Here is a 25,792-nt window from a genome sequence, read left to right on the forward strand (position 1 = left end):
ATCGTGACACTTTTTTTGGTTGTTTTCATTCACAGTTGCCATGAATGGAGGACAGTGGATTAAAAACAGCGTCAACTTTTGGAACGTTTTCTCTGCTTTCGAAGCTGTGTTACCTGCAGCCTTGATATGGATTTGGTGTTTTGTTTCTGCTTCAAAGTCAAAGGAACTGAATCAACTAATGGCATCCAAACAGCGAAATAACAAAGCTGACAAACAAAATAACAACAACATGAAGGTGGGAGTGTTTATCCCGTCAAGAGTTTTTCCTTTAAACTGCACTGACTCGGGGGAAGATGCTTTCCCGCATTTGTCGTTTAAAAATAGTCTTGCGGTAAGCTGCTCCACTCGTCAGCGAAAACACATCAGCAGAACGTGAAGGAAGCAAAGAATAAAGGAGTCACCCTGACAAATTTATCCTTCGGTTCGCGGTGGAGGGCGAAAACCATCCGGTTCAAGTGGAAGATCAGCTGCTGACATGCAGCATACTGCATTTCCTGAGTGTGTGTGTGTGTGTGTGTCTGTGTGTGTCTGTGTGTGTCTGTGCGTGTGTGCGTGTGTGCGCAAGCGTGCGTGCGTGCGCTGATAATAATAGTAATAATAACTTATGGTGTTATTCATGGTGCATTCCATTGTACTGCAGAAATCAGTTTTTCCTAAATCACAGCCGACTACTTCAAAGCCAACAAATTGAAGTTGGAACTTGTGAGTCCAGCAGTTACTTTGTGTAAAAGTGTGTAGAAACGGTGCATAATCCACTTTATTAGCCACTGGGTCTGTTGGATGTCATTGTAAAATTAAAACTGACTGTGCTGTGACAATGTCTACCCGCACACGTTATTTTTTGCGCTTTCAAGCTCAAACTATGTGGTGTTGTGCTGTTACATGCTAACTTTTAGCTAATATTCCAAGATTTGGCATTGTTACCCCAAACAGTCTCTCTTCCTGGATAAATGAAATGCAACAATCTGTGTTGTCTTTTTATGACAATCTTTTCCTGGAATATTCAGACTACATTTGGATTAAATTTATCCAAAAGAAGTTTACCTTTAGCGACTTGTGCTAACGGAGTAGTGACTGATCTTCATTTACGTAAGTGTCCTTATTATTTTTTTCCTATTTTTGGATGGACATTGTGTTTCACTACACAACAAAAGTGTAACATCATTATTATTATTCATCATGGTGGAATTTGAAGTTCAGAGGTGGTAAGGGGGGCTTTCCGTTTGTGTCGCAGCAGGATTAGCTTCCATCAGAATTAAATAGGCCAAGTGGAAGCAGAGCGAAACAACTTTGCTGGCTCTGCCCAAAGACCCAAAAATAGGCCAAACAACTCTTAAGCCCGCTGATTAACATGTTGTATCTTGTTCTCATAATCCACACACAAAGAGCCGCTGTGAGGCGGCTAACAAGCTAGCTGAGGCGCTGCGCTGCAAAGTCATGTGTGGATGAATCAATTCGTTCTTTTCTCAAGATCCGGCACAGAACCCCCGTGGATGAGTGTCACTGAATCATGGTGGTTGTTTTCGAGTCCACTGACAGAGAAGGTCCACTAGGACCAGGAAGGGTTCAAAGTCTCTGAAACTGAAGATATGCAATTTAAGGTGGCAGTTAAAACCAATGTAAAAAGGTACGAGCGTGAGCGACCGGGACAGAAACCATATGCGCACAACCAGAATGAGATCATAACAACTTAAAAGGACGGATCCTGTGGGTTTTTACTTCTTGGTAGACAATGTACGGAATCCACTGGATGCCTCTTTGACCCGCCCCCTCTGTCCATGTAAGCAGCAGGTGGGGAGAGAAGAGTCAGTCAGTCAGTTAAGGGACAGTTTTCTCTAATAACGGTAAAGAATCTAACAACACTTTGGTGTGTAATGAGTGTCAGGTTTTCAAACAGCCATTTGGATGGTTTGAGAAAGGAGGGGAGAGGAGGGGAGAGGGGCTGGAGAGAAAGGGCGGGAGGCGGCACGCTAATAAAGTGTGATTTGGCCGTGAGGAGAATTGCAAGCTGTGCACCACATCAGGCCTGTGATCGAGTAATGAAAGAGAAACGGCAAACGACCTGAGAAGAAAGTGACACTGCTTATTTCTGGACTGGAGGTGGTGGGAGGGGGGGGAGTGAGGGAGGGAGGGAAGGACTGCAATTAATGTTACTGGATGCAGATGGAGCCATTACACTGGGAGGCTAATTAGAATTAAAGCAGGAGCCCAATTTGCAAATTCTAACTTGCAGCCTTGTGTTGTTTGTCAGGTGACAAACACGTTTACGCTGACTTAGCTGCCCGTCCAGTTGCACCTCAATGATACATAACCTTTGTATTTATCCAATTTTATAACTGGGCCATCACTTGAAACCATTGTTATTCGCAAAGCCGACTTAAAGCAGCTGTTCTGCAGATGGACCTCTCAGCGTCTCATTGTCTAACGGTTGCACAATGGCTGCAAAGACTCTTTAAGCCTACAAATGACTTCACATTTTTCTGCAAACCGCAAATTGATGTTTATGTGTTTCTGTTTGAACAGCTAAATGAATATTTCCATTTTCATTTTTTTTTTGGCACTTTGCATTATGAATACACCTTGTTGCTCACACTAAGTCATGGTTCTAATTGGCCGCCAACAACTTTCAAAAGCTCCACAGTTAACTGTTATCAGAGTCTGACGTAAGGGATATTTTGTTGTCAAAACTTATCATCATCTTCAACTCTTTAAGGCATGCCAGCCCTTTGTGATGTCACAAAGTGCAACAGCACAGACAGACAGCACTCAGCCGGGGTGTCGCTCGTCCACTGAGAGCCGCTTTGTGGTTTGTGGTTTGTTTTTGTCCCTCTTCCAGACGTGGAAGGCCCAACAAAGCGTCAGTTTTAGCAGAAGGTTGTAAACAGAGGGCTAACCATGCTGTCTGTGTTCATGGAGATCCAAAGAGATTTGGTGTAATGGATTGTCTGAGGCAGCAGCGTAGCCAGTAACGTGCCGGCGCCACTCAGACTAGTAACAAGGAGAATAAAAAACATCTTCCCGTGCAAAACATGCATAAAACAACCAGTTTTATGCATGTTTTGCATAAGAGGATGTTTTTGTTCTCCTTTTGAGTAAATTAAACTCTTAAATACAAAAGCGATCTGTTGATGGCCTTTAAGGATCGTATCATTTTTCATCTCAATGAAACTGCCAAACAAAATTGAAAGAATAAATGAAGGAATAACTGAGTCTTCACTAAGCCCCTCCTTTCAACACCTGTCACCGTCCAATCCTACATCAGCAACAGCCGCAACAGTAACTATGCAGAAAAAGTCGGACATCTGTCCTCGCTAGATTTGGCATAGCGTTACTGCTAAAAGGATGGCCCAAAAAAAAAATGTTTTTCCACTTTATTTTTCAAAGTTCTGTCATGCTGCTCCACTCGAGTCCCAAGTAAGATATAGTAGAGTGACATAAAGACCTGAAAATGTGTCTAACAGGGGGCGGTTGAGATTTATCCAAACCATTGGTAGTTTTTGTGTAATGCTGATGCTAGAAGAGGATTTACTGCCTCTTTGTCTCCACGACAGAGCTATTAAATCTCCTCCTGCTGCGATTCAACTCTGAACTATTTATCGTCCCAAAATGTCTGCAGGCTGGTGCCCTCGTAACTCCGGAGCGCGACCGCGCCGCAGTGGCCATTGTCGTCACGTGAAACGTATTAACAAGTCGTCTCGTGTTTCCCGCAGATGGTCTCAATACACTTCCCTTCTCAGTACTTTTTCTTTTTTTTTTTTTCAAGCAGTGGCAGGGATCCAACGCCTGACAGCAGCCCTCTCGGAAAAAGAAATACGCTTCGAAATTTGTGTCCTGCCAAGTGTAATAGCTGCACCGGAACAGGGGAATTTGTGAAACACGAGTGTCAGGTAGCAAACACAATGATGAAGATGAAATGTAAACACGGGGAGGCGGGTTGTGTGTTTTCATGTGGCACAGGTAAATATCAAAGGCGGATAATGTCACCGATGACATGAAGAGGACTGCAGAAGATCAAATAGTGACATTAGAAGGTTTACTGTTGAGGGGGCAAAAAATTCTTAGTGCGCAGGTTTAATATTCACCATTAGAGGGAGTCCAAAGAAGTACCAATTATGTTTAATGGGTGAAATTATCACAGGCAATCTACGTAAAGAATGCAAACCGCAAACTTTACCACGAAGCACAAGCCCTCCAATAAAATCTTTATTTAAGCTTTAGCCTCGGGGTTTTTTTCTCAGGTTAAAAATTTTATGTCAAGTTCAGTTTCACCTCTTTGTTTATCGGCATGAAATCATTTTTCGGCAGAGATGCTTCGTCGTTTCCGTCTGGTGACGGTGCAGCAGGTGTTGAGATGACTTTTTACGAAAAGTCTTGAACGTCTAGTCAAAGAAGTTGCTCATGAAGGAGCCCTGTGTTTTTCCTTCTGGAAAAAACCCCAAAAGACAAAACGCATTGCAGCTCACACTAGCATTCCAGCGAGCTTATTCTCTGACTTAGGACAGTTTTTTTTTTTTACTTTTATATCCGCAAGGATTAACTCTGCTAAACCCAAGCGTAGCGCAGCTAAGCTTAGAAAAATTACTGTAAACGACAAAAAAAAACCCATATAACTAAAAGTCGAAAAACAACTCTTTAGCTCAATTAAAATCCAATTTTTTTAGTTGTGAAAATGAACTTTTACAAAATTTGAACAGAAAGGTTTGTACTTTTTATTAACGTCAGATTCAGTGGCCAAGATCACTGCGTTGGAATGACTTTTTTCACACGATGGAAGACGACGCGCAACAGACTTTGGATGCTTAAAAAAAAAAAGGCTGAAATGCATCAAATAAATCTGGCTTTGGCTTTGACTCACTCATTCGTCGACCGTCTGGCTTGAAACATGAAATATATCTGGACTTCTCCTGTGAACCTTCACGTTTTCTCTTCCTGGTTGCCGGGTGGTCCACCAGTGGCTCAATAGGTTGTCAGGCCATAAAGACAAAGGTCACAGGTTCGATGGCCACGACAGCCAAACTGGCCCTCCACCACCGGCGTCCATGTGTCTCAGAAACCACAAACACTGACTCATTGTGAATCATTCCGCCGCGCACATCTCAGGATGGAGACACAAAGGCAGTCTGACAAGGTATTTTTTTTCAGTACAGCATCTATCATGTAAAACTCTGACACGTGATATTTCACTTTGAGCGGAAACATCCAACATCGGGCGAGCCTGCAGACAGATTTATATCCGGCGGCCCGACGTACTCTCACATCAGCTCTTCCGTATCGGCGGCCCTTCATCCTTCTGAAGCCTCTGAGTCAAATCATCTGCTTCCTGTCATTACGTTACCTCCCGTTTAAAGTGAAACCCCCGACCCGAACGGAGTGCGGCCCGAGAAATCCATCCTTAATACCGGCCGGTTATGGCTTCGCGTCAGCCGCGCCTCCCCGAGAATGGAGAAACACATGTGTCCGTTTAATGCGAACCAGACGCCTCGGACCTTCCAGCTGCCTGCCTCCGCCGTCTGGACGTGTGGAGCGGCATGAAAAACAGCTCTGGAGGGGCTTAGGCGGACGCAGTGGGGGTTATTAGCGGTTTTCAGGGCATTAACCTTCGTTCCCTCCTATTTGTATGACCCCGGCTGACCCCTGGCAGGCCTCGCCACAACAAAAGGGCCAAAGAGAGGACGGAGGCGGATGGAGAGGAGATCAAAACAGAACCGAGAAACAGAAAGGAAAAAAAACAAAAAACAGCCCAAACCTTTTCCGCGTTTCTGCTACTAATCCTGCTTTTTCCTTGATGGGTGTCATGACTAAACATCCTGCATGATCAAAAAAAATGAGGTTTCCTGCTTTCAGTCAGCAAACACCAACCTGCTGCACTCAGTGGAAATGAGGGATTTGATGCTGCGGCTGTTCAAGACCATCTGCACACACATACATATTTAGTTTTTTTTTGTTGTTTTTTTTTATTTCTGAAGGAAAACAGGATGACACGGGTGCGGCTGCTCCAAATCTCACACATTTTATTTATGTGTAACGTGTAACATTGTACAGTTGTAAAGCATTTCTTCTCAAATGTATGGATTTGACTAGTTATTACTGCTATACATACTAAGTTATTTTTTAAATTACATGGGGAAAAGAAAGAAAAAAAGGAGTATCACAACTTTAATGTCACTCTCTCATTGGATGGTCGAGGTGTTGCCCAAATTTCATCAGGGTAAATTTTTCCCCTTTTACTTTTTAACTTTGTTTCCTAACATGACGCGTTTAAGTTAAACTTACTGTCCAATTTAAGGTGTTGTGAGATTGACCACATCTTTACCTTCTACTTAGCAAAAACCTAAGAAAAAAACTTTGTGCTTTGCAACAACCGCAAGAAAAACAGACTTGGAAAAATAACCATGAACTGACGTGAACTTGACGAGCTGGCAGTGTCTTGAGTGCCCTCTATTGGTGATAATGTGGAACTTCAGCATATATTAATATTTACATGAGATGACTTCGAGCACATCAAAATGTAATAAACACTGACTAAATGTATTGGACACTGTCAGCTGCAAATGCAAAAAGAGCGGCAATAACCCAACTAATAATAATAATAATAATAATAATAATAATAATAATAATAATAATAATAATAATAATATGACTGATTTAATAACTCAAACATTCAAAAGTCTTTCTAACGATAATCATGACATATTTATTAAAAAAAAAAAAAAAAATCCAACTTAATTGTCTTTTATTTGATGCACACAGAACACATCAACACGTCAAGTGCTCTTATGCCATTGTGGCAGATTGTCATTTTAATTCAGTGTCACACGAGGGAATGAGAACATGGACGTGACCAGTCAGCAGTCAGAGGGAGGAGACGAGGACCGGTGAGTCACCACACGTGGAGGGTCAGACATCGTCGGCCGTCCCTTCACCCCCCGCTGGTCTCGGCGTCCCTCTGCAGAGCAGCGCTCGCAGCCTGTCCCTCAGAATGGCGTTGGAGCAGGTGAGCAGGACGGAGCAGGCCACGCAGTAGACGGACAGGCCGAGGAAGAGCACGTCGGCGCTCAGGCCGGAGGCGAAGGTGGCGTGGAAGTAGTAGAAGGAGATGGTGAGCAGCGTGGCCAGATGGACCCACACCAGCGCCACCGTCAGGGCGCACACCAGCAGGTAGGACCGGGCCGCCCGCTGCCTACCGCCGCCGCCGCCACCGACGTTCCGTCCCCTGGCCAACAACGTGCGTCCGCAGAGGAAGACGACCAGGCTCAGCGAGGAAGGCAGCATGACGGCCAGCGGCATCAGCGCCAGGTAGCAGATGAAGACCACCGCGTAGGCGTTGACGTGGACCCAGGCCGGAAAGAGCGGCTTCCCCGGAGCGCACGGCACCTCCACCGTGGCATTCCCAGAGCCGAGAGTGGGCTCCCTGTGGAAGCTGAGGAAGAGGAAGGGGGCGAAGACGGCGCAGGAGGTCAGCGGGGTCAGCGGCAGGCCGATGGCCAGGATGGACGAGATCTTCTCCCTGAGCGCTCGCAGGGCAGGCGAGGAGGAAGAGGAGGGCGGGACTCGGACGCAGTAGAGGAGGCTGAGCCAGGCCACCGACCAGAAGCTGACGGAGCTGCTGCTGAGCCACACGAAGAGGACGGCGACGAAGAAGGACGGCAGCTGCGGCCGGCAGAGCACGCCGGCTCGGAGCGACGCCATGAGGACGAAGGTGGAGACCTGCTGCAGGATGTTGCCCAGCGAGACGGAGCAGATTATGGTGGCTGCTGCTCTCGCTCCTCCACCTCCTTCGGACCGGCGCTGCTGTTGCTGCTGCTGCTGCTGCTGCTGCTGCTGCTGCTGCTGCTGCTGCTGCTGCCGCCGCTGCAGGAGCATCCCCCCCAGGTTGAAGAGGTTGGCCAGCAGCCCAAGCAGCAGCAGCAGGCCCGAGCTGCACAGCTTCACGTCGGCTGCAGCCAACATGGTCGCAGAGGCTGAAGCGGGCGACGCTGCCAGTTCCTGCGGCGGGAACCTCCACCTCTGAGCAGGATGCCACATCTGCCGCCGGCTGAGGGGAGGAGCACCAGCGGCATGCAAATCTGCCTCCTGCCAGTCACCAGCGAGTGATGCTGCACACAGTGCTGGATATTAGCTTGCGGTCGGGTCAGTCACCTCCACGCTAATTAAACCCAATCTGACTGCAAACGGAGTCATTAAACAAAGCAGCCCAACGTGCACGCTGATGTGCATGTGCATTTTTTTTTTTTTTTGTTCTTATCTCACATCTTTAAAGGTCCAGAGTGTAATGTCTGGCTGGATTTATGACTTTATATTGGTAAAATTAATCATTAAAAGTTTATAATCGGACGTGGTTAGCACTGTCGCCTCACAGCAAAGAGGTCATGGATTTGATTGCAGGCCTGGGACCTTTCTATGTGGAGTTTGCATGTTCTCACTGTGTCTGCTGGGTTCTCTCCAGGTTCTCCGGCTTCCTCCCACACTCCAAAAACATGCATGTGAAGTGAATTGGAAACTCTAAATTGTCGGTGGGTGTGCATGTGAGTGAGAATGGCTGTTTGTCTCTATGTTGCCCTGTGATGAACTGGCCACTTGTCCAGGGTGTCACCCTTTACAGAATATACATAGAACAATAAGGGTCTTTTAGAGTGACTGCTTGCGTTTTCAAATAAACCACCGAAGAAGAAGGTGGACGAGATATCCAGATTTGGATGTGCAGGCCACCATAGTTCACTGGCAAGCTCAGAAAGGGGGAGGGAAATTTTTTAAACACCTTGTGGTTTCTTTTGCAGTGATAATGTTGAGTTGTTGAAAGAATCTCTGCTGACACCAACTGGACTGCAAATACAAAATTGCAATTTATTCTCAAGGAAAAAGTCTTGTGTCGTCGGGCACTGGTCCACCTGAGGGAGCTGTCAAAGCCAGTATGAGCATCTCCAAAGTTGCAGCTGCAGCCTCTTCACATATATGTAAGATCTGTAGGGTGGCGCTCTCATACAAAAACAAACACTGCTATTCTTTACCAACCAATCAGGCTCAAGGGATAAAACCAATCTGATAAGGATAGAAAAACATGACTTGATCCTCTGAGTTGGGGCCAACAAATGTTTCTCACCTGGTGTGCCATGATAACAAAAGGCAAGGGTCATTAAATGCGTGCCCTCCGCAGGTTTCCATCTCTTAACATCAGGGGTCCATGCATACTTGCCTTTAAAATTCACCTTTGTTTCTACCCACACAGCCCTTGTGTAAATGAAGTCAGGCATACAGTACCGTATTTTCCAGACTAAGGGCGCACTTTTTTTCATAGGTTGGCTGGTCCTGCGACTTGAGCGACATACATGAAAAAATAAATAAATAAATAAATATATATGTATATGTATATATATATATATATAAAAAAAATAAAATAATAATAATAATAATAATTATTATTATTATTATTATTATTATTATTATTATTATTATTATTATTATTATTATTATTTAATATTATAATATACTCGATAATAGACGCACCGATATATCCTACTCCTTAAGAATTTAAGATTTAAAAAGTAAACATTAGTTTACAAAGACAACTAAGAACGACTGAACACAAATGCCCTCCCCCAAAAGAAAATCATATTCTGCAGACTACAAGCTGCAAGTAGTGAAATTTGCAGCTGAAAACAGTAATCGAGCAGCAGAGAAAACGTTTAGAGTAAATGAGAAACTTGTTAGGGACTGGCGAAAAGCGGAGGCTACTCTTAGTGCCATGAAGAAAACAAAACAAAACAAAAAGCTAATCGCGTCTTCACTGACAACCGAGATCATCCAGTCTGGATTTAGAAAGGCTGGAATAGTTGGAACGGGAACTGATTCTGAGTCTGACGACAGCCACGCAGAAGAGGAGGTTTCGCTTTGTCTTCCTCCGGAGTTGGCGGAGTTATTCATAAGTGACACCGAGGACGAAGAATTCAACAGATTTAGTGATTTGTAGTGAGATTGCGAGTTATTAATTAAAGTAAAGGTAAACTCGTTTTGTTCTTTATGCTATAGTTACGTAAAAACTGTTGATTATGTTTTCCTCTTCTGTTCATGTTTATTTTTCGTGTAGCTGAATATGTTGCTGAACATTGTGTTAGCATATCTTACACCTATTCAGCCTGTTCTCTATTATTTTATTAATGTTATAACTTGCCTTCCAAGATGAAGTGTCTGTTTTTGATCTAGTATTTTGTAAAATAAATTACCTGCAAAAAAAAAAAAAAATGCGATTTATACTCCAGTGCGATTTATGTATGTTTTTTTTCTACCTCATTATGCATTTTTGGGCTTGTGCAATTTATTAGTCCGGAAAATACGGTACAATGTGTTAAACTTTGTGTCATATCCCCGGTGACAGACTGACAATATTTGTAGACTTGAAGTTGCATCATTTCAGCTGCTGTTGCACTGTCTTTGTGATATCGTTGCTGCTTAGTTATATTGATATATTTCTTTGTTCTTTGGCACTAAGACATTGATCTTGTCTGGAGACATCAGTCAATCACTGTTATCTGGCAGACCCGCTGATTTTTAAGCGTCTTTTTTTTTTTTTTTTTTTCCAAGTGCATGTCAAAACAGATTAACATGAGAAATAGATGTTGAAACTGTTTTCACTTGACATCAAAGACTCGGCTCATCCAACTCCGGCCTCCTTTCATTAAGTCTGCGCCAAACTCATTGCAAGAAATCCTGCCGAGTCACTGACGCCCGCATAATAAAGCTGTGATAATCTCTGCCGTGTTTACAAAACGTCGGACCGGGCCCGAGGTCAAAGGTCCGAGCGCTCAACCACGGCCGCCTCTCTAACTTTGAAGTGTCGCCACTGTTTAAAAGCAGGCGAGGCTCACAGCCGAGAGGGGGGCGGAACTCCAGGCCGACGAGAACATAACAGGCCCAGCGGGGGAGGGAGTTCGGAGGACTCGGTCGAGACCTGCTGCTGGAACCGTCAGACACCATGGAGCTCTACTTGGACCTGCTCTCGCAGCCCTGCCGCACCATCTTCATGTTTGCCAAAGCGGTCGGGATCCCCTTCGAGTTCAAGCATGTGGACCTCATCGCAGGTAAATCCCGCCGCCACGCATCAGCGCAGGGGGTCCAGGCGTCCGAGCTCGAGCGTGATTTCACACTCTCGGGAGAAACACTTCAGAAGCGGCAGTCCGGGAAACATCTGCTGACTTGGGAAAAATAGATTCTGCAAATGTTTGCTTTTCGTGACAACAACAATAATAATAATAATATTAATAATGATAAAGGAAACATATCTTTCCGTCATTGCATTTGTTTCATAACCTGGCAGTGGTTTGCAAGGGTGGAGTTTGAAAAAAACAAAAAAAAAAAAAAATGTTTTTTTTACATTTCACCCAGAGAGCCATCTTACTTTATCGAAGTTACGTAATCTTGCACAAAACATTGTTGACTCCTAAAAGGTGCTAGAGGTTAAACTAGATTCGTTTTTTGGAGCGGCAGCCTTCATTGAGATATTAAGAAAAGAAACAAATAAAACATTTGATTGATTGGTGTATTCTCACTCAGTACCAACAGTCCACTGAGTCTTGGGTGTCACTTGGTATTATAAAGTGTTTTACTGGATCCACAAGCTTTTTTTTGGCAAAAGTTCAGCTGAACAAGGCAGTTTACTGTCACTCACTACAGGGTGGGAACATGCTCCACTCTTTTTTTTGGCTGACCCTCTACCCAGTGGGAGGCCTAAAGCAGTGAAATTCAAAATTATAAGAATGTAAAAGACTGATGGTTCTTCCAGTTACTTTGAGAATGGTTTTATTTATTTTGCTGTTTGTTTTGGCCCCTCTTTTGGCTCATAACGTGATCATGCACAAATCAGATCAATTGGTTTGGGGAAAGACAGGTGGAGGATCACCTTTATTGGGATAAAGACGCATCCTGACTTAACGGTGATTGTTATTTGTGCGTTTCTTTGCAGGTCAGCAGTACGGCGAGGAGTTCGGGAAGGTGAGCATGCTGAGGAGGGTCCCTGTGCTGAAGGATGGAGACTTCATTCTGACCGAAAGGTAAAACGGTGGATTGAGATTCATTATTACAGATTTTGATGTACCATAAAATGGTCCATGAACCATTTATGAATATATGAGTTTTCATATCATCAGATGCTAATTGGCGGTAAACTAAATACATCTCGGCCTTAATGAGATCGGCCGTTTGTCAAGACCTTTAATTATTAAGCATCAGAGGTGTTTTTTTTTATTATTATTATATTGTGATTGCACAGCAGGTGTTGTGTGATGTGTTTGCACAGTGGTCGATTACTTCTAAATCCCTCATACTTAATAAGAAATGATTAAGTTTTTTTCTTTTTTTTTTAAGCCAAAGGTTTCAGCTGTCTTGAGGCTGATTTTTTTTGTTTGCTTTTGTTTTTCTGCAGCATTGCCATCCTGAAGTACATGGCGCAGAAGCATTCGTCCTCCTTGCCTGATCACTGGTACCCTGCCGACCTGAAGCAGCGGGCCCGGGCCAATGAGTACATGTCCTGGCAGCACACAAACCTCCGAATGCACGGCTCCAAAGTGTTTATGTTGAGGGTGAGAGTTGTTGCCTTATCATGACCTGCAACTAGCAGGTTTCCTCACGCTGGCTGTTTCACGTCACATGACTCCCACTAATAAACTTGATTGCAGTGTAATTGACTTCAGCAGGTGAGAGTGACAAGAGATGACGGAAATTGCAAGCTGTCTTTTAGCACACGTGCAAGCAGACAGTCAAGACTGCGCTGGAAAACACTGAAAACATCACCAGTGAAACGAACATCACTTTGCTATATTTTAGCATTCTTAGCATTTCTAGCATCTTTTGAACACTGATTCTGTACCCAGAGAAACTTTCCATGCTAATATGTGTGACGAGGCCCTGCTGATCTGGAGCAATTGGAGCCGCTAACGTGCCATGTTTGCAAAGTTCATAAGAAACTCAAAATTGTGAAAGGCTGTAACAACCATTCAAAAGAAAAAGACAAAAAAAAAAAAAAAAAAGCTGCTGCAACTGTATGTGAAAAACACTTGAAAGGCTGCGGTCGCTGGATGTTTAGTCAAGCTGTGTCTCTGATACAGGCCATGTATTCCATCGTCATGGGCTGTGAGGTGCCGAAGGAGAAGATGGACGCGGCTCTGGAGGACCTGAATCAGTCGCTCAAACTGCTGGAGGAGAAGTTCCTGCAGGACAAGCCCTTCATCGTTGGCAACAAAATCTCCATGGCCGACCTGGTGGCCTTGGAGGAGATTATGCAGGTGCACCGGAGCTCGTAAAAGCCATAAACAATCAAACAGGTTTATATGTGTCGAGACAATGTTGCTAAATTTATCTCAGAGAATTTCCGACAAGCAATTCAAAATCTAAAGCAGTCAGTGAAATCACTGTGAAACCAAACTGCTTCCTTTTAGCTGCCACAAAAAGAGGAAGTGGCCATGAACGCAAATGGCTACCAAAGCTCAAGTGAAAAAAAAAAAAATTGAAAATCAAAAGGACCTTTTTCATTTGTAGCACATGGCCCTGCATTTTGTTTTAAACTCACAAATAGTATATTTATAAATGATTGATCAGTTTTGAAAAAAACTTAAGGAAATTTTGTAAAAGGCATAAAAATAATACATTTTATTATCATTATATACATATTTATACATCTATCTATCTATCAATCTATCTATCTATCTGTCTTTCTTTTTAACAACAACAAAATAGTATTGGCAGAATAGCCTGCATGAAACCTTTTCATCTCATTATGTTTTGCCTCAATTCTGTTCTGCAGCCTGTTGGCACTGGCCTGGACGTGTTCCAGAGCCGACCCAAGCTTGCCGCCTGGCAGGACCGCGTGAAGCAGGCGGTCGGCGAGAACCTGTTTGCCGAGACTCACGACCTCATCATGAAATCCAGCAAAGTGTCGCAGACGCTGGAGCCAGAAAAGGCTCAGATGTTTCGTCCCATCATGATGAGGTACTTCCAATGAGTCGCTCTCCAGCAAGAGGGCCGGGCAGCTCGGTTGAGTGAAAAGCTGCAGGTTTTGCCTCCAAATTGTGCCAAAATACATAAAGACGAAGATTACACATCGCCTGGTCAGACCACAGGCAGCAAAACAAAAATGTTTGTGAGTGGGAATCATCAAAAGGCACGACTGACATGTTTTGTAACTATTCTTTCATGCTGATGTTCCATCATCTCAACACAAAACATTAAAATGAAAACTAATCATGAAAAAAAAAAATGGTGTCCGTTATTGAACTTTTTGTCAACTTTAAACGATTTCCGACCTTTCAGTCCTGCTCTCTTCAGAAGCACTTGCATCAGCAACCCTTCACTGGTGATGTCTCACTGTGATCACATCAGTGGGCTTGCCAGAATTGAGAAAGGTCCGTCCTGTCACGTCTTTTGCTTGACCTGAGCGAGAAAAAAAAACACCAAGTTCTGGAAACTGGCCCTATGTGATGTCACACGAGGCACTGCATAAGCTTACTGGCAACACAACCTGCCGGCTGTTGGCTCCTCCCTCACGGGTGTGATTTTGCAGCAGTCCACACAAGCTAAAATGAAGAACTTTACAGATGCAATAAAACAAAGCGAGCAAAGTGTAGCAACCAGCCTCCCTCACAACAAACCTCTTGTTCTCTCGAGAACATAAAGAGCTCTTTATCTCCCTGAATGCAGAAAAAGGCACATTTTCCCCTTCCTCCCAATGAGACAAGTGCTGAGTATTTCTGTTACTGAAAAGTTAATTTCACATATACTGGATTTATTTATTTATTTATTCAAACCCAAAAAAGAAGACAAATTCACAACTATGGGGGTTGTTTTTAGGTTAAAAAAAAAAGTTGGAAACTGTATGGAAGCCCATTTCCGCATGTAAAAAAAAAGAAAAGAAGAAGAAGCCCCCTGGTAAGTCATAATTATGAGATAAAAAGTAGTAGTCCATAAAACGGTGCCTTTTTGGTCACGTGTTTTCTTTTTCTTAGCTTTATCATCTGTGTCCCATTTGTAAGGATCAGGCATTTGTGGGATGAACAACTCGACTTTGCACAGATTTCTTTTTCTGCATGGAAATCTCATTACTTGCGCAAGCGCGTGTGTGTGGGTGTGAAATGTTGACAGCAGCTGCAGGAGTCCGGCCATGTGACCGTCCTCACAGGAAGAAGGAGGAAGAGAGAGTGAAGGAGTGAGTCAGGGCTTCCTCCCTGCGCTGCCCCGCCGCACCATGGCGCTCTGCCGCGGTGCTGCAGCTCTCTGCCAGTACGAGACCAACAAGCTGGTGCGCATCCGGAGCGTGCGACTGGGATCCATGAAGTGGAGCCTGAACGCCTTCATCCTGCTGTTCATCTGGTGAGTCGCTCGGCGGGCGGGTCGCCGCAACCTGGAGGGAAGTTTCACCGCATCGCGGTCACGCAGACCTCGTGTGTCCTGGGAGCGGCCGCAACATTTCCCACTTCAGACTGTGATCAAGCAGAGGACGCTTCAAAATCAACCCTAATGCGTTGTTTACAGTTTGACACTTGTTTCTGGTGTAATTCTGAAACATAAACACGCGTTTTCACGATTCGTCTTCTTTTATATGTGCTTAGTTTTTTTTCCCGCAATGATTTGTCATTTTATAACATTCCAAAAACAATTAAAAACATTTTTTTCAATTAATTCATCTAAAGAGTAAACACGAATAAAGCGGTTGAGGCTAAATAAGCTGCTGTTGTGTTATGCAAAAATAAATGATCAGAGCAAATGTTGGAAATCTGTCAAAAATATCTGAGATTTTGCTTTTTCTACATCTTTCGTCAACTTTGCTGCTGATTTTTACCAGCCACCATTTCCTCCTTTTAATGCAACTGCAATCTAAATATCTGGATTTCAGATTTAACTTGCATCCCTACATATAAAAGGGAACTTTTCTCAATTTTCAAAATCCAAACAACCTGAGAGAGGAAGTCGTCTGCTGGTGGAGGAACCAGAAACTCCTCATGTTTTTGATTTGATTTGATTTGTTTATTTATTTCGAACATGGAAAAGTAAAAAAAACCCAAAACATATGAAAGAGAACTTAAAGAAAACCATATACAAAAAAATAATAATAGAGTAAGCAATCAAACATCAGTGAAATATACAACAAAATAATATTGGTCATGCTCGAAAAGGGGTAGGAAGAAGTAAAAAACTTATATGTACCTACCCCCTAACCGAAATAAATATACAAGCTGGTGAACTAGCTTTTGTTTCCCTGTGTTTTCTACCTGCAGCATCATGTTGCTGTGGAACAAGAGGTACCAGGAGGTCAACCTGGTGGTCAGCTCCGTCACCACCAAGGTGAAGGGTGTGGCCCAGACCCGCCTGCCGGAGATTGGGGACGTGGTGTGGGACGTGGCGGACTACAGCGGCTCCTCGCAGGTCAGAGCCGCCTCGCCTGGACGGGTTCTGCAGCACAGCGGAGAACCTGACCAACACTTCCAACACGTCCTCTCGTCCCTTCCAGAGCAAAAACTCCTTCTTCGTGGTGACCAACGTCATCGTGACAAAGAGTCAGAAGCAGGGAAAGTGTCCGGAGGTGCTTTGGTTTTTCTCGTCTTTATCTTTCAACTTGCGTCGGTTTGTAAGCTTTTCTTATTTCACAGCTTTCTGTTCCAGGTTCCAGCCAAAGGCAGGTTGTGTCGATCTGATAAGGACTGCGAGGCTGGAGCCTGGGACCATCAGAGCCACGGTAAACAAGAGCTCTGCTGTTTGGACTGTGCAGATTTGTCATTTTGGTTTATTGTTTCAGGCTTTATCTGCATTCTGGGCAACCTGCTGGAGGGCCTTCTGGCACCAGGACCTAATCCTGGAAGACAGTAGATGGATGGATGGATGGATGGATGGATGGATGGATGGGTTTCAGTGATTGAATGATTGATGGCTCTAACTTCCGTGATCTATCCAACATGCACTGACTGGACTCTGCTCTCTCCTCCCGCAGGGGTTCAGACGGGATCCTGCGTGAAGTTCGACATTGTGAGGAGAACCTGCGAGGTGTCTGCCTGGTGTCCGGTGGAAGCCAAGACCAGCCCTCCGAGGTGATCAGGACCTGCTGGTAGAATGCCAGCAGGAGGCTGCCATAACTTTTCATCAGTGTCACAACATGTTTTGAGGCGGCAGGTGGAAACATTTACCTCGTTATGAGCGCGAGTACCGCAGAAGTAGTGAATATTATCACTTGTCTTTGAAGGTAATAATTGTGACTGATGATCGTTGGAGTTTTGTTATTTAAGCATGTTTGATTTTGTGCTGGCAGACCTGCTCTGCTGGCAGCTGCTGAGAACTTCACAGTGCTCATCAAAAACAACATCAGGTTTCCTGCCTTCAACTTCATCCGGTGAGATTAACACCTCCCACCGAGGTGGAATTCTATTATTAAACTGGTTTTATCAGCTGATACTTTGTTTCAGCACTTGCTCTCAGTTGTTTCAACTCTCCCGTCACAGGATTGAAAGCAACACCGTGACCATGTGACGGGTTCAGGAGAATCCCAGACTGTTTGAGTTGCTTCACTTGTCTCACTGCAGGAGGAACATCCTGCCGGGGATGACCGACTCCTACCTGAAGAGCTGCCACCGGGGAAACGACCCGCTGTGTCCCATCTTCAAACTGGGAGACGTCGTCCGGGACGCCGGGGAAAAGTTCTCTGAGATGGCGGTGGAGGTGCAGCAGAACATCCTCCGAGATTTTCATTTATTTACCTTTACGTTTCATTATTTTTTTTCTTTTTTCTTGCGCTTCCACCCGGCAACCACAGGGGGGCGTGATCGGCATGCAGATCAAGTGGGACTGCAACCTGGACCCGCTGATGCTGCACTGCCTCCCCAGGTACTCGTTCAGGCGGCTGGATGAGAAGGAGAGCAACAAGACGCTCTACCCCGGCCTCAACTTCCGGTGAGTCTGGGGGCGGGGGGGGTCAAAGGTCAACTCCAACTAACATCCAGGCACCGTGAACATGCAGTGAATTCCCTGTGTCGTGACAGCTATGCAAAGTACAACACGGTGAACGGGGTGGAGGAGCGCACGCTGTACAAGGCCTTCGGGATCAGGTTCGACGTCATGGTGTTCGGACAGGTGGGAGCGCTTGTTTTCACGCCTTTCTATTGTCTAATTTAAAATCTAGTACATGATTTAAAATGTAAATTACTATGAAAATGAAGAAACTGTTTGTGATTCTATTGTTTTTGTTATATAGTGCTCATATATTATGTTCCTGCCCACCAATAATAGCATTTACCATGAATTCTTCATGCATCCTAAATCTCTAGTCAGACGGTCGACATCATAGTTTTTTAGACCTGGAAGGGAGGCACAGATCAGATGAGTGAGGGTTGAATTTTTTCCCTCTTTTCTCCCCCAGGCAGGACGCTTCAGCTTCATCCAGCTCATCATCTACATCGGATCCACGCTGTCTTACTACGCTCTGGTAAGAGACTCGCGCTCAGCTCCGGTCAGGTTTGTCCTCTCAACAGAACACTGACCACCACTGTTTGTCATTATATGGTCATTTAAATCAATCTTACTGCGTTCTAGTTGTCATACTGCAAATTTCTTTTGCTTGGAACTGTGTTCGCTAAAATTCCACCAAAACCCCCGAGAGGGATAAAAAAAAAAAAAAGAAATGATCATTTTAGAACACCTTTGTGTTTTCATCCAGACTACGATATTGATCGACTGGCTGATTGGAACCAGCTGTTACTCTGCCGAGGTCGGACAAAACTTTGCAGAGACAAAAGTGGAGTCGGTCCAAGACAAGCAGAAGGTGATGGGAGGGGCTGGTGTGGAGCTGGTGACAGCACTGTGTTTACTGCAGTCTCAATTTATTTGGTAACTCACACAAAGCGACGCGTTCCGCTTCATATTTCGACAACCCCCGACGGTCTTGGCGCGGCGGCGCGTTGCAGTGCGTCCTCTGTGTTTCCTACGTCGATGAGAGCAACGTCCGCCTGGTGAGGAGCTCGCAGAAGAAGAGTCTGCAGGGCATCAAGCCGACTGCAGTGCATCCACGCAAGGTAGGGAGCCGCTGCTACTGCTGCTGCTGCTCAAACATGACACCCAGTTTAGTCGATGGCATAGAACCTCATGTCAAGTTTGATATTCCGCACATCCATCTTGCCAAGCTCGCTATCTATTGTCTTGAGAGAGTCGTTCTTCATAATATTTATATTACTCTGTAAGTGCTCGGCCTCCTGTTAGTTTGGAGAAAAGCAGCTTGTGACCTGAAAAAACCCCAGAGCGCAAAAATCGCAGAAAGCTACAGCAGCTAGCCTCATTGCGGCTATAAATGTTAGCATCGGTGCTCTTTTGTCAACAGTTGTTTTGACATTAAAGGAAGGAAGGGGAGTAGCGCTCAGGCCTTCCCTGTGTTGAAACTGTGTTTTTCGCTCGGCTTCCAACAAACTCTGGCTCAGTTTTTTGAAGCAGTGCAGGCCCAGTGTCAGCACAGCTGGAAGACCTCCAGCTGTGGCTAACTGCTGTTCCCTCTACTGAAAACAGTTGTCAAAAAATAAAAAATCTTATTGTTATTTGACTGTGATGGACAGACGATTGGTCAGGTCATCCTGAGCTATTTGCTTTTTATTTAATGTTTTTTTGAAAGGGTCTTTCAAAACATTTTCCCGTGGGCCATTTCTGGATATTTACGTTAAATCCAAAAGTCTTTGGGAAATATTCCATCTGCTTGGTTGGTTTGTTGAAACGATATGCCCCCAAGTCAAGAACCAAAACTGAATTATCTGTTTCCAAAACAATTTTGAGGGTTAAAGTTCAGAGTTGAAATGTATTTTTGGAGATTTAACTGGCAAACTTTATTGATGTGTGACAAGCAAACAACAATCCTTCCTTTTCAGGAGGATGCAGGACACCTGCGGGCCGTCCTCTGTCTGCTGCAGCCGCACGGCGACTCTGACAGCGAGCTCGCCAAGTCGGACCCGCCCACGGAGCGGAACCTGCCCGCTGGGCCGCGGCCGCCTGCCTGGTGCAAGTGCGGCCACTGCACTGCGTCCTCCTCGCCACAGGAGGAGCTGTGCTGCCGCTGGAGCGACGGCGCCTGCATCACCTCATCGCCCCTGTTCGAGCCGCTGGTGCTGCGGCGCTCCCTGCTGGAGGCCGCCCTCCTCTACCGCGACCCTCTGTCCTCGCCGGGCCACCGGGGCCGGAGCTCCGCCCTGCGCCACTGTGCCTACAGCCAGTACGTCAGCTGGAGGTTCGGGGCTCCGCCCATCGACAGCCACCCGGTGTTGCCCCGCTGCTGCGTGTGCAGGATCAGGGAGGAGTATCCCAGCCCCGACAGACGCTACAGCGGCTTCAGACCCGCTGCCATGCCGTCCATGCACGCCTGCAGCAAAGGGGAGCAGCAGCAGGAGTGATGGCCCCCACCCCTTCCAAAAAAAAAACCTTACCCACCCAGCCACTGACTCACCCACTAACAGTATTTTCTAGCTCGCTGCAGCCCTGCAACACCACAAGAAAAGAACATAACTAATGATAATTGTAATAAATAGGTTGGAAAATGAATCTTGTGTTTAGTTGAGGGTGTGGGGGATGGGGGTCTTAGTTGATGCATCACTGTGAGGTTTTTGTTCTTCTTTTTTTTGGAGATCATCAGCTCAGAAGCAGCAGTTTGGCTGCCCAGTCAAAACATCCAGGGAGAAATTCTTCTCCCCCCTTCACTCCCTCCTTTAAGCAACCTCATGCCTTTATATGGCAGAAATTCTGTTTTTAACGTCGGCCAAACACACCTAGATGAAGTGTCCACACGTATGTCACATACATGTGACGCCGTATCTGATGAAACTCCCTCCAAAGTAGAGAAAATCCTCCAGTAATGTTCCGGTTCTGATCACACTGACCGGCAGCTTTGTGTTTGTGTTGTTGTCACTCCCCAAACACAGAGAGACAAACTCACACTCAACAATTTAGAGTTGTTAGTCAGCATGTTGTGCGTCTTTCTTTGGCCACAGTTGGGACTTTTCAGAAAATGCAGCCGCCTGGTGGGGTTTAGCAGAAGCTAAGAGCTTAGTTTAGCTTCCTGTGACCTGGGCGACCTGACGCAGGTGGTGAGAGAGGCGACTCTACTCGCCTGCCTCTATGATGGTTCCTCTTGTATGTGATGACCCCCATCTTGTCACCCGTTGTGCAAAGGTCTCGGCTGTCCGTGTTAATAATTGTACCTTTACAGCACTAACTGGCTGACTAAATGCATTGATCGGAGAGAGGCAAGGATTCAAAAGGAAAAGCGTTTTTTGTTGGCGTTTTGCCCATTTAATCCCGTCAGTATTGACTTTATTCCGAGCGCTATTCTTCTCAATCCACTCTCTTCGACCTTTACTTTGCTGACTCTTTAACAGATCTGCTTTTTGTCCTCCCCTGTGTGTTTCTCTCATAAGGACTGGAGGTGAGTGTTTTTTTTTTTTATCAGTTTAAAGTATAACACTTTCAGTATCGGGATTTATCTTTTTTATTTTTTGTGGGATTCAGAGAGGCACAGCGGCTGCTCTGGATGAGGAAAAAGAAAACAGTACTGATCCAAAATAAGTACTCGTGTCTCAAGGCAAAGATAGGAAGCTTCATTTGTCATAGCAGGACTTTTGCTGATAGCAGAAACCAAAATCCCTGTTGGAGCAGCAGCAGCCTGTGACCTTTGAGTTACTGATGACTTCACACAGAATTCTCCAAATATGTTGAGTTAAAAAAACAAAGCAAAACACTTGATGTTCAGAACTGGAAATTTATATGTATTTTCTAATAAAATCAAGCTTGTTTCTCTTATTATTTTTTTTTCATGTTTCTCTTGAAAACTGTAGGACCAAAAATTTGTGATTTGTCCTTTAAGTACTTTTACCTTTAAACACACCACTGCTGAAGCAATTTATTGGGCTGTTAAAAAACAAAACAAAACAAAAAAAAACTAGTGAAATGGTGGCAAAATGTCTAGAACTTTTTAGAGCTTCTCACAACCCATTTTAGCACCACATGGCTCTACGTTAGGCCCACTTTAATTTCCCATTTTTCCCATCCCCCCCTCCACTAAAATAAATAACCAAAAATATTTGATTGACATTTCTATTCATCTCCCCCTCTGATGGCTAACCAGAGCTTGAGGAATTATTGCCTGGCCCGAGTTTTTCCGGAAAATTAGATTAGTGTGTATTTCTCCCTGTGGAGGTCGACTCAGCAGGCAGCACGCGACTTGCCAGTGTTTTCTTTCCCTTCGTGCTGAGGGGAAGGCAGCCTGTTTTCCGTACAGCCCGCAGCTAAATATAAATCACTTGGCAGATCTGTGCACTGACGGCGTTAACGAGCATATACGCGGCGTGTAAGTAGGGATGGGGGCATGCACGAGCCGATGGGAGGAGACGGCGTGTGCACGGTACACTGGAGCGTGTGTGCTGTCCTGCTATCAGTGGGTTATGCAGCTGGAGGGAGCCTAGATGCAGAATGGATGGATGGATGTATATTGCAGGATTGGATTTGGTGCCATGGGTACATCATGTCACAGAAGCTATATATAAAACAAAATCTGGTATCTCGTACGAGTGTTGAGAATGAGTTTGGATGGAGGTGTTGGTGCCTAAATCTCTTCTTCTTCTTCTTTCCTTTGGCTGTCAAACGCCTGATTTAACACACGAAGCGACTGCGTCTTAATTACAGCGTGCGAAAACTGTGAAATTGTTCCCCCGGCGAGGCTAATCCCGCCTGCAGATTTCTGTGGCGAGGAGCCCCGGATTGAATGGAACTGGCAGCTCTTCACTCACAGCAGCGGCCACCTGACACCAGCGCTGCGGTTTGCGTGTCAACGCTGAGAACGACATCGGTGACATCGACTTGTGGCTGCGGAGCCGACACATGGCCGCGCACGTGATCCAGGCATCCTGGCAGAAGAATGTGAAACGAAACGCATTCACACGAACACACACACACACACACACACACACACACACACACACACACACACACACACACACACACTTGCTGTCTGTGCACACTTCAGCTGTGCTAATTGAGAAAACAAGTCGTGTGGTGAAACTGGCTGAGGTTTTCCTGTTTCATGACAGGAGCGAATTTATGAGGCGAATAATTCTCTCTTCTATTTTCTTTTTCTTTTTTTTTTTAAGAAAAAAAAAAGCCCTCTTTACGTCAATGAAACCTTCCACACCGGCAGCGAATTTCCACAGAGCGAAAAAGTGACTTATTTTTTCGCTCCTGTGTCGAATTTTACGGAGGCGAAAAGGCGAACGGCAGGGCCTCTGACCAATCAAAATGATGTTGGCATCATGATGTTGACGTCCCTCTAAAACTTTCCTTGCTGCTTTCCTTGATGGAGCAGTCCTTCAAATTGTCCAATGGACATTCCCAACTACTGGCAAAATTTTAAGCAAATTTTATACACATATTCGCTTTGCGCTAGGTGTGTACAGGAAAAATTTGCAGGCGAAAAATTTGCATTTTCGCGTTGTTCATTCGCATCGCTGAAGGACCTTCAGCCCTGAAGTTGCCGCCGCACTGTGGAGAAAAAAACAACAATCCAGCTGCACGTTCTCGCCGCCTCCCTTGAGCAGCCGCGCAGCAAGGTCCTTAATCACAGCCGGGAGATGAATTCAAGAGGTTGTGAATTTCATTAGAAGCTAAAATTAGCACTCGTCTACCAGTTGTGAGTTTGTGTTTGTGTGTCTGTGCGCGTAAGCGCGTGTGCGGTCAGGCTCATCTGATTCTAATGTGGGTCTCTGTCCAGGGAGCCATTAGCTGCGGCGCTTGTTTGGAGAAGCGTGTCCAACCTGCAGGGAAGCGGCTCATCTCAAGCGCTCTGTTAAAACAATGAGACGTCATTAGGATGATTATGGTAGTTAAACGCTCGGCTGGCCGGCTGGCAGTCGCACTGGGCCGCGTCCGCCGTCTTTTCCATGCGGATAAACGATGGCGAGGCCGCTCTCGTACGGATTAATGGCCTCGCAGGAAATCATACAGGCAACGTTTGAATTACCCGGCGCCTTGCTTTGTGCCGGTGGATGGAAAAATGCTACACATGCAAACTTTGCACACAGGTTTGGTTGCAAAGGCTGGTTTTTGCGGGGCTGTTGCTTAAATCTTGCGCGGGAACCACTGATAACCAGGTGACCAGGCGAAACAGGAAATAAGGCTACAATGTTGTTTTCCTTCACGGATGTGAGCACCATGGATTACAGTCTGATCTTCCAAAGTGTTTATTTTCTGCAAACAAAAATGCATTTGTTGAATTGAGACGAGTCAATTTTATGTGTGTGTGTTTTTGTAGGAGCAGATGGGGTGAAACTGAAAATGTAAGAGAGTGAATCTTATGATACGCTCAAAGTGAGCAATTGGCCCAAAACATTTGTTAAAATTTTATTTTTTCCTGCAAAGAATCTCTAAAGTTGACGACAACCTGAGGAGGTGAACGGCCGTCTGGTTGTGTTTAAGGTCAGTGTGTGGACACGCGAGTGTCCACTCCCTGTGTGATCTCCTGCTTCACCGTCTTTGCTGGAGGCTTTTGCTTTGTTTCGCTCACCATCCAAGTGTGTAACTCTGCCGAACCTGCCGAAGTGCTGAAACACCGTCCGGAACTAATCGATTATTTCATTTCTTGCCTTGCGCCTGCAATGTTACTACCTCCATCCAAATGTTTAGGGTTCTTTGTGTGTGTGTGTGTGTGTGTGTGTGTGTGTGTGTGTGTGTGTGTGTGTGTGTGTGTGTGTGTGTTGTGTGTTGTGTGTATGATTGTAAATGGGATTTTTGTGTGTGTAAAGATGACTACGCTACTATTATTTCCTTTGAGATCAGCGATCCTGTAAATTCAACTCACAACTCCACAGAAAATCAGATTAAACCCGATTGTCAAGGGTCTTTCAACACTATTGTGTTTTTCTAAAAAAAAAAAAATCCCTCTTCTGAATCAACCACCTGTCCCAGTGTTGGGACTCTGGACTCAGAAACACCTTGGAGAATAATTTTTCAACAAATGGAATTATTATTAGAGTGTCAGAGTCCAGGTCACGGCAACCCTGACGTGTGCACAGTCCTCTTGTGGAGACGATGCCCAAGATATGACACACACACACACACACACACACACACGGAATATCGATAACACCAAACAAAGCCAAGTATTTTGAAAAGAGATGCACAATCACCACAAGTCACATTGGCTGGAACGCTGCATGAATGAAGGTCAGTCAACCTGCACAAAGCCTCAAAACTCACATCACATGATTTTGATTTTGTGCGCCTGAAGCTGAAGAAAAAGAAGAAGAAGGAAGGAAAATTATGTTAATAAATAAAGACAATTATAAAATAAAATAGAAATATTTATAGACTTAGAAAAAAACAACCTGAACCAAACCCCTCCAAAAAAAACACACACACTCACTCTCACACCCCTCCCTCCCCCCTCGGTTTCCACTGCACTTTGAATGAGCTGGTTCCTCTCCCTGCTGTGTGTTTGTGCGTCCTTTGACTTTTGTTTTTGCGTTCGCTGAGAGGCAGCAGCAGCAGCAGCAGCAGCAGCAGCAGCAGCAGCGTGCAGACTCACCCTGCAGGTCCTGACTGCTGGAGGCGCTGGTCCGATCCATCACCCACGAGCCACGTGCTTAATTGAATTTGTTCAGAAGCTCCTGTTGGTCACAGGGTTTCTCTGGGTAGTAGGAAAAAGTAGAACTTAACAGAAAGCAAAACCAAACCGACAAAGATGAGTGAATTTATGATGCCATGTGTTATAAATGAGGGCATCAATTATAAATGAGCCAGTTGG

The 25,792-nt window shown here is 45.1% G+C and overlaps 3 protein-coding genes across 4 annotated transcripts; 2 read left to right on the forward strand and 1 right to left on the reverse strand.

Annotated features, from left to right (window-relative positions):
* Nucleotides 1-6,745: 6,745 nt before the first annotated feature.
* On the reverse strand, nt 6,746-8,281 carry tas2r200.1 (taste receptor, type 2, member 200, tandem duplicate 1). The gene has a single exon (XM_076047152.1). The coding sequence runs from the start codon at nt 8,023-8,025 to the stop codon at nt 6,898-6,900; it is 1,128 nt and encodes a 375-aa protein (XP_075903267.1). The 5' UTR covers nt 8,026-8,281; the 3' UTR covers nt 6,746-6,897.
* Nucleotides 8,282-9,855: 1,574 nt separating this feature from the next.
* On the forward strand, nt 9,856-14,245 carry gstt1a (glutathione S-transferase theta 1a). Of its 2 annotated transcripts, none has more exons than XM_076047098.1 (6): nt 9,856-9,997; nt 10,849-11,075; nt 11,957-12,044; nt 12,416-12,572; nt 13,098-13,274; nt 13,793-14,245. In XM_076047098.1, the coding sequence occupies exons 2-6, from the start codon at nt 10,970-10,972 to the stop codon at nt 13,988-13,990; spliced, it is 726 nt and encodes a 241-aa protein (XP_075903213.1). In that variant the 5' UTR covers nt 9,856-9,997; nt 10,849-10,969; the 3' UTR covers nt 13,991-14,245. The 2 variants fall into 2 exon arrangements, with proteins under 2 accessions (XP_075903213.1, XP_075903214.1); XM_076047099.1 differs by having other exon boundaries at nt 9,865-9,997; nt 10,852-11,075.
* A 755-nt stretch (nt 14,246-15,000) lies between these two features.
* Nucleotides 15,001-21,798, forward strand: p2rx7 (purinergic receptor P2X, ligand-gated ion channel, 7). The gene is made up of 14 exons (XM_076047081.1): nt 15,001-15,354; nt 16,260-16,407; nt 16,493-16,564; nt 16,645-16,717; nt 16,970-17,066; nt 17,285-17,365; nt 17,556-17,691; nt 17,786-17,922; nt 18,012-18,102; nt 18,389-18,454; nt 18,686-18,790; nt 18,933-19,040; nt 19,878-21,123; nt 21,172-21,798. Exons 1-13 carry the CDS (start codon nt 15,230-15,232, stop codon nt 20,394-20,396), a joined length of 1,758 nt encoding a protein of 585 aa, XP_075903196.1. The 5' UTR covers nt 15,001-15,229; the 3' UTR covers nt 20,397-21,123; nt 21,172-21,798.
* Nucleotides 21,799-25,792: the final 3,994 nt, after the last annotated feature.

This window comes from Nelusetta ayraudi, unplaced genomic scaffold (genome assembly GCF_046127955.1).
Source record: "Nelusetta ayraudi isolate G7.1 ecotype Tasmania unplaced genomic scaffold, CSIRO-AGI_Nayr_v1 ptg000092l, whole genome shotgun sequence".
Taxonomy (NCBI): Eukaryota; Metazoa; Chordata; class Actinopteri; order Tetraodontiformes; family Monacanthidae; genus Nelusetta; species Nelusetta ayraudi.

What these genes read in the sequence shown, in the direction of transcription:
- p2rx7 (XM_076047081.1), top strand. Translation starts at nt 15,230, where the DNA reads ATGGCGCTCTGCCGCGGTGCTGCAGCTCTCTGCCAGTACGAGACCAAC. An exon ending in ACGTCATGGTGTTCGGACAG is followed by an intron (nt 18,103 to 18,388) that starts GTGGGAGCGCTT and finishes TTTCTCCCCCAG; the next exon opens with GCAGGACGCTTCAGCTTCAT. An exon ending in CGGTCCAAGACAAGCAGAAG is followed by an intron (nt 18,791 to 18,932) that starts GTGATGGGAGGG and finishes GGCGCGTTGCAG; the next exon opens with TGCGTCCTCTGTGTTTCCTA.
- tas2r200.1 (XM_076047152.1), bottom strand. Translation starts at nt 8,025, where the DNA reads ATGTGGCATCCTGCTCAGAGGTGGAGGTTCCCGCCGCAGGAACTGGCA.
- gstt1a (XM_076047098.1), top strand. Translation starts at nt 10,970, where the DNA reads ATGGAGCTCTACTTGGACCTGCTCTCGCAGCCCTGCCGCACCATCTTC. An exon ending in GACTTCATTCTGACCGAAAG is followed by an intron (nt 12,045 to 12,415) that starts GTAAAACGGTGG and finishes GTTTTTCTGCAG; the next exon opens with CATTGCCATCCTGAAGTACA. An exon ending in CCTTGGAGGAGATTATGCAG is followed by an intron (nt 13,275 to 13,792) that starts GTGCACCGGAGC and finishes TCTGTTCTGCAG; the next exon opens with CCTGTTGGCACTGGCCTGGA.